The 12,519-nt window shown below is 39.0% G+C and overlaps 1 protein-coding gene across 3 annotated transcripts in view; it reads right to left on the bottom strand.

Moving 5' to 3' along the window:
• Positions 1-12,519, bottom strand: part of slc12a2 (solute carrier family 12 member 2) — an 82,607-nt gene that overhangs the window by 20,565 nt on the left and 49,523 nt on the right. Inside the window, exons 17-21 of one of the 3 annotated variants that reach the window (XM_008423065.3) lie at positions 11,549-11,689; positions 8,603-8,709; positions 7,461-7,540; positions 6,642-6,785; positions 160-207 (exon numbers count right to left, since the gene is read on the bottom strand). In XM_008423065.3, the coding sequence (XP_008421287.1) occupies positions 160-207; positions 6,642-6,785; positions 7,461-7,540; positions 8,603-8,709; positions 11,549-11,689 (520 nt within the window). Of the gene's footprint in view, positions 1-159; positions 208-6,641; positions 6,786-7,460; positions 7,541-8,602; positions 8,710-11,548; positions 11,693-12,519 lie in introns of all 3 variants that reach the window. The other 2 variants (XM_008423064.3, XM_008423068.3) reach the window with 2 other exon arrangements.

Raw genomic sequence — 12,519 nt, 5'->3', positions numbered from 1 at the left:
AGAGAGACTAAAGACAGAGACAGCAGGTGCAGGGCAGAATGTTAGTAGAATGTCAGGATGAGAGAGGATGAAGCAGAAAAATGGGAGAAGAATGCCAACACACAGTAGAAAATCTCAGGGAGAAGAAGTTGAAGGCAACAAAATGAAAGGGTCTCCTGCCTTTTTTCAACAGAGGTTGAGTTGTAGTTTTGCCATCTTCATCATCATCTGGGAAGTATGAAACAAAAGAACAAAAATAGAGAACATACTTAATGTGAAATGCTGATTTGATGAACCCTCCAAGTACCAATGATGTTTCGCTGTGCTCAGGAACATGTTAGTTAATAAAAAAAAAAGAAAAAAAAAAAAACATCCACAAGTCAATTGTTTGCCAGTAAGTTACAATGCAGTAACCATGAAGTGAACAGAAAACCTAGGAAACGGAACAAAGCTCAACTGTTCTCCGTGGCTTCTGGAAAATTTCTTGTGTCTGTCATGAACAATAAAAGCTGAAGCAGGAACTCTGAGCCAGCACTGCCTCATTAAATCAAACTCGAGTCCACTGCCTTTTGTAAGCAACAGCTACGGATATGTGATTGTTTTAAATAGACATGAATCGGTTCTAATTCTCCACACTTCTACTTCATCAAGATTGCGCTTGGATTAGGGTGAATAGTGCGTTTGCATGATGACTCAGTGAGGGGCAAGGCTACAGTTCTAAAAGGATTAGCAAATAAATGGTTTTAATTTTTTAATTTTGCTCTTTTTTGTGGATGGAAGAGTATAACAGGGACTTTCTAAGGCTCTCTCTACCCCCTCCAGCCCCCCGGTCACACACATCGTTCAACCAGAGTCTAACTCTCCCTATTGTAATCCATTGGGGGGACCAGAAAATGTTTGGAAACCATGGGGGGGGGGGGGAAGGTTTGGAACCACTGACATAATGTCATAGATTTTATAATTGGGCAGCAAACTCACCTGGTGTTAAAGTCAGGTGAGTTTGCTGGCCAATTAAGAACAGGGATATTATGGTCCTGTTCTTAATTGGACCATTAAGAACAGGACCAGAGCTCTGCCACTGTGTGCAGGTGCTAAATCATGTTTGAAAATTAAATCTGTATCTCCATAAAGCTAGTCAGCAGCAGGAAGTGCCCTAAAACTTCCTGGTAGATGACTGTGTTGACCTTGGTCCTCAGAAAACACAGTGGACCAACACCAGCAGATGGCATGGCAACCAAAACCATCACCGACTGTGGAAACTTTGACTGGAACACAAGCAACATGGATTCTGTGTCTCTCCTCTCTTCCTCTACACTCTGGGACCTTGATTTCCAAAGGAAATGCAACATTTAATTCATTAGAGAACATAACTTTGGACCACTCAGCAGTAGTCCAGCAGTAGTTCCATTTGTCTTTAGCCACCTGAGACGCTTCTGATGCCGTCTCTTTTTCAAGAGTGGCTTGATACAAGGAATGCGACAGCTGAAATCCATATCTTGCCTGTGTGTGGTGGTTCTTGAAGCACTGACTCCAGCTGCAATCCACTCTTTGTGAATCTTCCCCACATTTTTAAATGGGTTTTGTTTCACAATCTTCTCCAGGATGTGGTCACTTGCTTATCCACTTTTTTTCTATCACATCTTTCTTCCCCTTCACCTCTCTACGAATGTACTTGAACACAGAGCTCTGTGCACTGCCAGCCTCTTTGCAATGATGTTTCTGTCTTGACCTCTTGTCCTAGGTGTCAAAGGTCATCTTTTGGACAACTGGCAGGTCAGCAGTCATCCTCATGATTGTGTAGCCTACAGAACTAAACTGAGAGACAATTTAAAATCATTTGCAGGTGTTTTGAACTAATTAGCTGATTAGTGTGAAGCACCAGGGGTACTTCAAGACTGAACCTATTCACAATATTCAAATTTTCTGAGATACTGACTTTAGAGTTTTCCTTAGCTGTCAATAATAATCATTAATACAAAAATAAATAAATGTGAAATATATCAGTCTGTAGGTAATGAATTATTATAATATACAAATTTTACTTTTTGAATGGAATTACTGGCTTAAATAAATCTTTTCATGCTATTCGAATTTTATGACCACCTATATGTGTGGCTCTTTCCGTTTTGGTACTAATTAATTTATGTGACCTCGTTAGTAGGCGATTGTCCCGCAACTAGTGGGTTGCCGGTTCAGTTCCTACTCTGTCTGCCTGAGGCTCCATGCAACGTACTTGCATGGAGTTGCACGGCAGCTTTGCCTCTGTCAGACTGACCCAGAGCAACTGTGGTTACTATCCAGGAGTTAGCCACTATCAGTGTGTGAATGACTGATGTGAAGCGCTTTGGAGTCCTCTGGGAAGCATTCTACAAGCACAAGCCATTTACATTCTGAAAGGAGAATATCCAACATAGGCAATAAGAAAAATATAGCTTTACCTTTTCAACTTCAGAAGCAACATACAGTCATATACTCTGATTTAGAATAGAATAGAATATACTATATTTAGTATATAGTATATTCTATATACTATATATAGAATATACTATATTCTATATATAGAATATACTATATTCTATATATAGAATATATAGTATATTCTATATATAGAATATACTATATATAGTATATACTATATATGTTGAGCTTGACCCTGTTGAGTCAAGCTCAACAGGGTCTTCTTTCCACGCTGATTCTGCCAAGCCCGTTCCCTTGGCTGTGGTTTCGCTGGATGGGAGTTAGGGACAGTGGGAATCTCGTTCCCACTGTCCCTATACTATATTTAGTAATAGAATATACTAAATATAGTATATTCTATTCTATTCTAAATCAGAGTATATGACTGTATGTTGCTTCTGAAGTTGAAAAGGTAAAGCTATATTTTTATATATATTTTTTATATGTTATATTTACCCCAGGGGTAAATTGCTTATTTGTTGAAAGCCACTCCATCTTAGGATTTATTTATTTAATTTGTTTGGGTTTTCACAGAATATATTCAAGACAAACTGGCTCAACTAACGCTGGATGTTTTACTCCTTTAACGACCCTACTCAAAAATATTTCAAATGGTTTTCATCTGGACATTAGCCTGGCTAGTGCCTTCTTACGCAATTCCACTCATTTCACAGTCTGGGCTTTCTCCCATTGACTTCGATTCCTCCAGTAGAATTTTGACTGGGTCAATCAGAAGGAGGGGTTGTGAACAATGACACTGATTTTCTGTGACGTTTTAGAATTGTAGTCTGCCTGTAGCTTTGCAATGGTAATGGAGGACGTGAACAAAGCCGTTCAGACCATGTTGGCCACGCTTACAAATATTGAATTAATATCAACTGCCTCTTTCAGCTCTTCAGGCAATTTCCAGTAAACTTCATTCCATTACATAAGCCACGAGCAGACGTTAGAAATTGGGCAAAATTTAAACCCTCAGAGTTTACACCTAGAGGAAGCAATCATTTTTCAAAAACCAAGAGCGCACACCCTCTGTAGGAAGCAAAACGCAGCGTAGTACAAGGGGCTTGCTTTTATATCAATGTTTTGGTCTGGGGCAAGTAAGTGAAACAAGTCATGCTTGGCTTTATGATAGAAGAGTGGCACACTTGTTGGCACTATTAGCCTGTCATGGAAAATAAAACTTAGGTTTGATTACTTGGAAGAATGAGCTAACAACAAAGGTTTCGGAGCAGGTGTTTTTTCTTATGGAACTGAAAACGGAGGTTTCAGTGAAGATGTATTTCTTCCTTGTCCAACTGAAACTCCTTTGAACCAGGTCTGATTTAGGGACAGAGGTATCAATTAACCAGAAATGGGAGAAACTGAGAGGAGTGTTCCCTATAGGAGAGAGATGGGTGGAAGGCACCGTGTGAAGAGATGTACAAGAAGAATTGCGTGTTTTAAGATTCACTTCTCTCTTATTCTTCTTTTCTCACATGCTGATCTGATACTTACTGATTTTCTAAATAAAATATCTAAAGACAAATGTGCATTTCTCTGATTGATTCAGTGTATCGCTGAATCCCAAAACGAAAAAGATTTTTCCTAAACATGCCTCATTGCTGAAGGGCCTTTCTGTGCTAAGTTTCTATGTTCTCCCTGTTTGGTTCACACAAAGTACGTTAGATTCTCTCCCAAAATCCAAAAGCATGCAGATTAGGATAACTACTCTCTTAAAGTGGCCTATGTGTGCGTGTGAACCGTGTTTTCATATCCTTGCCTGTCTACATTGTGGTGACAAATCCTGGTCCCCAAGAGGGAAAATGCTGTTTTCGGGTTAGGTATGTAATGATTAGGTTTAGGGTTAGGCTGTAATGAATGGAAGTTAATGTAAAGTCTGTGTGTTCTGTGTGTACGTGGGTGTGCATGTTAGTGCTGCCCTGTGATGGACCCCACCTCGTGCTTTCTGATTGCTTGGACCAATGACACGGTCTCATTGGACAAACATTTAAATCATAATCTTTACATTTCTCAAAAAAATACATTTGAATGACAGGATAAGAATTACAGGTGAAGCAATAAACACAACACTTTCTCAAGGCACTGCAAATTGTTACTACTTTGAAAATGGAAAGACAAAAGTTTGTCAATTTATCCTACGGTAACGGTACTGAAAAAAATAGTAATATCTTAAGATTCTGAACTTTCTAGTCTTAATAAAAGCAAAAGCATACTGTGTGCAACACTATGGGAACAGTTGTGTGACTATTTCAGCTCTACAGGTGGCACTTTTACATTACACTGTTGCTATACACTCATATGAAAAAGTTTGGGCACCCCTATTAATTTTAATTTTTTTTTTTCTAAATATTTGGATGTTTGCAACAGCTACTTCAGTTTGTTATATCTAATAACTGATGGACAGAGTTATATTTCAGTATTGAAATTAGGTTTACTGGTCAAACAGAAAATGTGCAATATACATTAAAACAAAATTTGACAGGTGCAAAGATTTGGGTCCCCTCATCATTTTATTGATTTGAATACCCTTAACTACGTTTCATTGACTTACTAAAATGCAAAATTGGTTTGGTAGCCTCAATAAGCTTTGAACTTCATAGCCAGGTGTAGCCAATCATGAGAAAAGGTATTTAAGGTGGCCTATTGCAAGATGTTCTCCTATTTGAATCTCCTCTGAAGAGTGGCGTCAAATGATCTGAAAACAAAGATTGTTCAACATAGTTGTTTAGGGGAAAGGTACAAAAAGGTATCAGAGATTTCAGCTGTCAGTTTCCACTGTGAGGAGCATAGTAAGGAAATGGAAGACCACAGGGACAGGCCAAGAAAAATATGAGAGAGACAAAGAAGAAGAATGGTGAGAACAGTCAAGGACAACCCACAGACCACCTCCAAAGACCTGCAGCATCATCTTGCTGCAGATGGTGTCACTGTGCATCGTTCAACAATTCAGCGCATTTTGCATTAGGAGAAGCTGTATGGGAGAGTGATGCGAAAGAAGCCGTTTCTGCAAGCACGCCACAAACAGAGCCGTTTGAGATATGCAAAAGCACATTTGGACGAGCCAGCTTCATTTTGCAATAAGGTCCTGTGGACTGATGAAAAAGATTGAGTTGTTTGGTCATAAAAAAAGGTGTTATGTCTGGCAGCAAAAAAAACACAGCATTCCAAGAAAAACACTTGCTACCCACTGTAAAATTTGGTGGAGGTTCCATCATGCTTTGGGGCTGTGTGGCCAGTGCACTGAGAGTCTTGTTAAAGTTGGGGGTCGCCTGGATTCCACTCAATATCAACAGATTCTTGAGAATAATGTTCAAGAATCTGTTACGAAGTTGAAGTTACGCCGGGGATGGATATTTCAGCAAGACAATGATCCAAAACACCGCTCCAAATCTACTCGGGCATTCATCCAGTGGAACAATTACAATGTTCTGGAATGGCCATCCCAGTCCCCAGACCTGAATATCATTGAACATCTGTGGGATGATTTGAAGTGGGCTGTCCATGCTCAGCGACCATCAAACTTAACTGAACAGGAATTGTTTTGCAAAGAGGAATGGTCAAAAATACCTTTATCCGGGATCCAGGAACTCATTAAAAGCTACAGGAAGCGACAAGAGGCTGTTATTTTTGCAAAAGGAAGATCTACTAAATATTAATGTCACTTTTTTGTTGAGGTGCCCATATTTTTGCACCTGTCAAATTTTGTGTTAATGCGTACTGCACATTTTCCGTTAGTCCAATAAACTTCATGTCAATACTGAAATATTACTGTGTATATCAGTTATTAGATATATCAAACTGAAATGGCTGTTGCAAACATCCAAATATTTAGAGATAAAAATAATTAAGATTAATAGGGGTGCCCAAACTTTTTCATATGACTGTATCTCCCACACATGTATACACAAACACACAGTGTTGCCAAAAACATCTGTGAAGCAAACAGTCAGCCCAGCGAGGGGTTCTAGGTCTCTAGGCCACTTCCTGTCTGGGCAGAGCTTTAGTGTACGCAAAGGGGGTTAGAGATTAGCAGAGCTTTCTCGCAATAGGGTTGAACTGATTAGCCAAATGAAAAGCTTTACTACAAACACACATAACACACTAAAGAACTACACGTGTAATAATTTGCCTTGTAATATTTCCCGTCTGCCATGTCTCATCTACAGCAGCTTCCTGTGTGAGCTGCAGGAAATGAGCTGACTGACCTTTCTGTACAGCTGGACTGTTCTGCAGGCTGGTTGTCTTTGAAGATGGCTTGGATGAATCACAATCCGAGTCTTTGCTTGTGTCAACGGACACAATGACGTCCTTCGCTCCTGAAGACTTCTCCTGGGAGGACAACAACTCATCTGGCAAAAACAGCAATTTAGAGCACAGATTGAGCAGAAGCTGGAACAAAATACTTACATTAGAATAAGTATCACATGGAGAACTAAATAATTTTCAACTTTTCACATTTGGTTCAGTTTATTCAGTTCAGCTAATTCCCAACACGTCATCTCAAGGTCAAATGATTGTTAAAGTTGAAAAAATATGCAATTGGATTATTATTTTTGCCAGTATTTTTTGCTGCTGTGATGCTTTCATGGTCCACTAATAATAATAATAATAATAATAATAATAACAGTAAGTGGCAGTAATCAATCAAATTGTTGCCAATTACCCAAGTTCAGCTCAACTAAAGTCAGAATGGATATTCCCAGATTATTTTTGAAAAGGTCTTCAAGTGGAAGCTCCAGTCAGGGGTTAGCTGCATGTTTCCAGCCAGAAATGCATTTGCATGATGTTTCCACAATCATGCAAAGGCATGATTGTGTGTAAAGCTTCCTCTAAATTTTAGACATGCCTATTTAGAAATTTGCGCTATGTTGCACATAGACAACACTAAAGAATTTTAAAAGAATGTGTGATGGGTGGGATTTCATTATTTTGTGTCTAATTCTGAATGCCTTGTTCATACTGGCCATATGGGGAATAGGGAATAAGTTTTTTATAAAGAGGCTCTAGTGGCAGGGGTCTGATACCTTGTCCTTGGATATGAGACACATCCAGCCCCTCCTGCAGCCGCAGAATAACAGCACCATACTGGAAGTCAAAGGCATCACTGAGGAGGCCAAAAAAAATCAACACATGGTGTCAGAAAAGAGCGTCATTGACTGCATTAAGCCATCACTGGGCTTGTGAAATAAAGGCAAGTAGAGCAAAAAAAAAAAAACCTTAGAAAAAAACCCAAAACTGATTTAAACCCAACACTGTAGCATGTCTGCCTCCACGGCTACATAAAAAAAAAAAAAAAAAAATCTAAAACAAAATCTGAGAGTCCATAACTTAATACATACATTAATTAGCTCCACTGATGCAGAACAGGACTATTTCTAACTGTGAGGTCTAGTCTAGACTTAAAATCCCCACCCTTCATGAACTCTTAGTCCAAGTCTTTCATACACAATCTCAAGCTTCAGTCACGAGAAAAAATTGCTACCTATTGCATTATTACAAGAGCTGTACTGTTCTTCCTGCACCTTCAACCCTACTTTGTTTTCTACTTGTTTTAATATTAACCACATTTAACCATAGCTGCTCTCCATTTTGATGATCTTCTGATACAATAACTGCAAAAGTGAAATGGGAGTTGGCAGGTCAAAGCTTTACAAAAACTGGGGTTTGGAAATTTGCCAAAAAATTCTGATTGGTGCACCTGTTTTTTTAACTGAAGCAAATTATCCCATAATGCCCCCTTTATTAATAGGGGTAAAAAGATAATCTTTATCTAGCTGTAAAAAGAAGCAAGATACCAAAGAATGGCATCAATAATGCCATTCTTGCCATTCCAGTGGAGGGATGGCGAAATGACAGAGCAGAGGGGGCAGATTTGGAGGACAGGGTGTGGTCCATTTCTCTTAATGTGGTCAGAAGAAGGGAAAGAGAGAGAGCCATGTCGTTTGAGCGAGATCGGCGCTCCAGCTCTGAGGAATGGGAGTTCTGGTGAGATCTGACTAGTTTTTGATGATAAGTATGGCATCAATAATATCAAGTGTCATGTGTCTTGATTATTTATAGTCAGAAAAAAAAAAAGCCTAGTAAAATTGAGTCTTGATAAAAAAAAAAAAGCCTCAGTTCAAAATCGACCTGTAATGTAAGTATTGCTTTAGGTGCTCCTACTTACTGGATCATATTAATGTAAGTTTCCACATTCATCATGTCACCATCTCTCCAGTCATTCTTGAAGCCAAGCACCAGTGTGTTTGGCCGGAGACGACCCAGACCCGCAGCCTGAAAGAATAAAAGTTCAAATCGCTGAACATCACCCTCACTTTTATGTGGCTTTAGACAGAACCGCAGCAAGCACTACGAGTATGACTGGTTGCATTGGTTTAGACCAGTGTTTCTCAACCTTTTTTGGGCCAGCACCCCCCTATCCATTCATTATCCAGGTCCCTTACCGCCCCCATCAAAGAGGCTACTTTGCACTGAATATAATTTTATTATTGTTGATGTTTGATTTTTATGGTAGTTTCTGGAGTTATTGTCAAAATAATTTCCCAGAGGAAAAAAAAAAAAAAATGCGAATAGAAATTATTTTTACAGGCGTCAGAAAAATGCAATGAATGGACATTCAACTTAAAATTATAGGCCCCACAGCAGCCAATCAGAGTGGAAAAAGTATTCTTGTTCTGTGCCATTTTCTAGATAAATATTACACAAAATGACCAGCTAAAAGCTATGTACAACAATGCCAGTTTAAATTTTTAACTATTTGCAAAAAGACTGAGCTCTGTAACATTAAAGCATGGATAGAACTCCAACTATGTCAATCATAGCTCTTCCTCTCTTCAGTGTTTCTGTGAGTTTCTGGTGGTGCAGCTCTGTGCTGCCTTCAGGAGAATGGGACATCAGAGTATCATCCATAAAATTTATTGTGCAAACCAGAGCTTTCAGTAGAAAAACAAAAGTTCCAAATCCTTTTAATGCCATACAAATATGGGACAGGAACATGGATTATATCTTTATATAGACCTGTCTATTGATTTATATATTAATAGTTCGTTGCTCCATTCTATGTCACGGTACTCCTGTTTCAAAGTTTTGCGCAACGTGCAAAACTTTTTTTTCGTCTTTTTTTTTTTAACCCGTGGAGTTGTCGGGAATCACGAGAAAAGCAAACTTGCTGAAACTGTGTTGAAACTCCGGTATTCTGATGATTAAAATTAAAAAGTGCTGTGGTGCTACCGTTTCATACCAGATCACGCTCTCTATCAAAGTATCCCCCATGGAGGAATTTCTTTATATAAATGGGTTCATTTTTCTGAGCGATACACAGTGAGGGTATCGTGACATGTTTATAAGAGCAATTTTCTGCTGTCCTTCCATGGATGAGGGCAGCATCCAGACAAACATTAAAACACTTTCTGACATGATCATGGCACTGCCAAAACATATGTACAAAAATCCTTAATAAAACATAAAATATTTGAAAATCAGACACCAGACAAGTGAATCACATCAACGTCATCAGCCGGTGTAACGCTGAACTGATGCGGTGAAGCTACCAGTAGCAGGAGCGCGGAGCTGCGCCAAGAAGCTACAAACATTGAGGAGAAGAGCAGCTACCATCGATACGGTTGCAGCTATGCATGTTTTAATGTTACACAACACAGTTTCAGCAAGTTGCTCAAACTGGTATTGTTGTGCATATAAGGTGGAAAGTTTACCTTCGAACAAACGGCCCCCAAAGGAATCCTAGCGCCCCCCTTTTGAAAAAATTTCCACCGGCGCCCCCTGCCGCTGGTTTAGGCAGTAGCACCTAAACCAGCGGCAGCAGCTAAGCGCTGGTTTAGACTGTATGCCATCCACTAAACTGCCATTTCAAAGTATAACAAACATTTATTTTTGAGCAACAAGTTTGGAAATGCTTCTTTCGAATGAAAGCAGTGTTCAGTTACATGCTTATTTTTTGGGGGCAAGTTGTGGATTAACCTAATTAATACATGGACTAGTCATTTTCAGCTTTAGCATTTGAGTTCGAAGGTTTAGTACTACTGATGACTCACCATTAAAAATAACCTTCAAAATTGCTAGGATTTAATAATTGGACTTAAGGGGGATACATATAATGGAAAATCCACTTTTTTGTCCCTTAAATACATTTTTTGTGTACTGTGGATGCATAGAAGTAAAACATTTTTTTTACTTATTTTCTCCCGGTTCTCTGTAGATATCTTTATATTTTTTTGGGTTATATTTTTTCAGTCTGTTAATTTTTCTCTTTTGCCTATAACATTTTTCTTGTCTATGATGTCACCGCATTTGCTGTAGAACTGCCAAACAAGGTCATGACTTTCAGAAAATCAAATTTGTGAATCCATCAATTTACTATTTTTTCCTCGCAGTAATTTTGTAGTCCAAGTTCACTTATGCTGAAGTTACAAACAGTGAGTCAAAATGTTCAATTACAGCCCGTATTAGCACACACAACTCCTTATATTGCCCCCGGCATCAGAGCCTCTTTGAAGTGTCTTGTCAAATTTTATTTTTCTCAGGAATGTTCCCGCAGTGGGAAAAGTCTGAACATGAGTACTTCAGCAACCTGCGCCAGTGTCAAGAGGGATTTTCTGAAAGACGTCGCCTGATTTAGGGTCAATTTCTTATCTCTATGGAAATGAGGGACACAGCAAAGTGGTAAGCTGCTAATAACGCTAAAATAAGAGCATTAATTTTAGACATGAATTTAGTGTGTTGATAATTACGTCCTGGCCAACGGTTTAACAGTATTCTGCTTCTGTTAGCACTGTGTGCTAGGTGTTAGCTGCCTCCTTAAGCATATGTACCTCATGTTTTGGATATAAATATTTGGCATTCATTTTGCCATTTTTGTCTTGGGGAACAAAAAATGATCCAAATGCATTCAGTGACTTTCTTGACACTCACTTTAGCCAACTCCTTAATTATGTCAAGGCTTTATTTATTTATCATCTTAGGAAATAAGTATATAAAAACACCAGCATTTTTGTTGGAATGGTTAAAGAACCAATACAGCAAACCTTAAGGTAATGTTTCAAGAATTGCTGCACACAGACAAATAGAGGCTAGGAAAACTGAACTAGTTTCTCACCTGGAGCAAGTACTGGGAACCCTGTCTCAGGTCCTCAGCAAACACTGGTGTATAGAAGGCCTTGGTCTCATTCCTCATTAGCCAGCGCTGGTACCGGGACTGATCTGCTGCAAGGTCTTTGAAGTTTGGCTTTCTATAGCCCTGCTGGAAAACAACAGAACCTTCCGTTCATCACTGCTGATGCATAACTCCATGTAGACATCTTGTGCTTATTAAATACTGAGCTAATCTACCCTTCGGCTCAAAGTTATGGCTCATGGAAAAACTAATGGGATGTTGCAAATTAATGTGACATATAATGTAAACAGTATAAAATTATGATTTTATGAATTAACCTTAATTTAGACTTTTTTTATTTATTTTATTTTTTTAAATGAAGGGCGGGTGAACCCGCTGAAGGGCCAACAATCCAGCTCTTCAGCCAGGAAAGTGTAATGCTATTAGCTGGGAATGTTTATGCCATTTAACTTGAGCCAAGTTCATTTTCATACCTAATGGAAGCAACAGAACCAAGCAGGAGAGCAAACAAGAGACCACAGCTAGAAGGCTGCTGCCAGTGAAAACAGCACAGAGGCTGCATTCATCTGCTCAACAAGGCCTTTCAGTTGCGAAACATTTATGTGCAGCAGGGGATTTGCTAAGCATGCAAACACAACAACTTCTTTACAATTATGGATAACTGATGTTTTTATTGCAGAGGTCTCATTATCCTGTATGTTGTAACAGTTTCCCTGCTGCAGCATCACACCTGATCAATTATTCCCTCGGATTCCCTGAGAGATCAGAAATAATTGTCACTTGAATCAAAACTTCTGAAATGTGGAAAACTAAAACATGAAGGCTTTTCAAACTCCACTGTAGACAGTGCAGCTCCAGTGGCAACAGGTTTACAGCAGATCTTATTATATAGCGTTTATAACAAATGACAAATTTCTGTTGGAAGTTTAAAGCAACTGTCTACAGGTCGAGTC

The sequence above is a fragment of the Poecilia reticulata genome, chromosome 12, assembly GCF_904066995.2.
Source record: "Poecilia reticulata chromosome 12, P_reticulata-male-v2, whole genome shotgun sequence".
Classification (NCBI taxonomy): domain Eukaryota; kingdom Metazoa; phylum Chordata; class Actinopteri; order Cyprinodontiformes; family Poeciliidae; genus Poecilia; species Poecilia reticulata.
The sequence above is the reverse complement of the archived record's forward strand: the minus strand, read 5'-3'. Positions and strand labels throughout refer to the sequence as shown.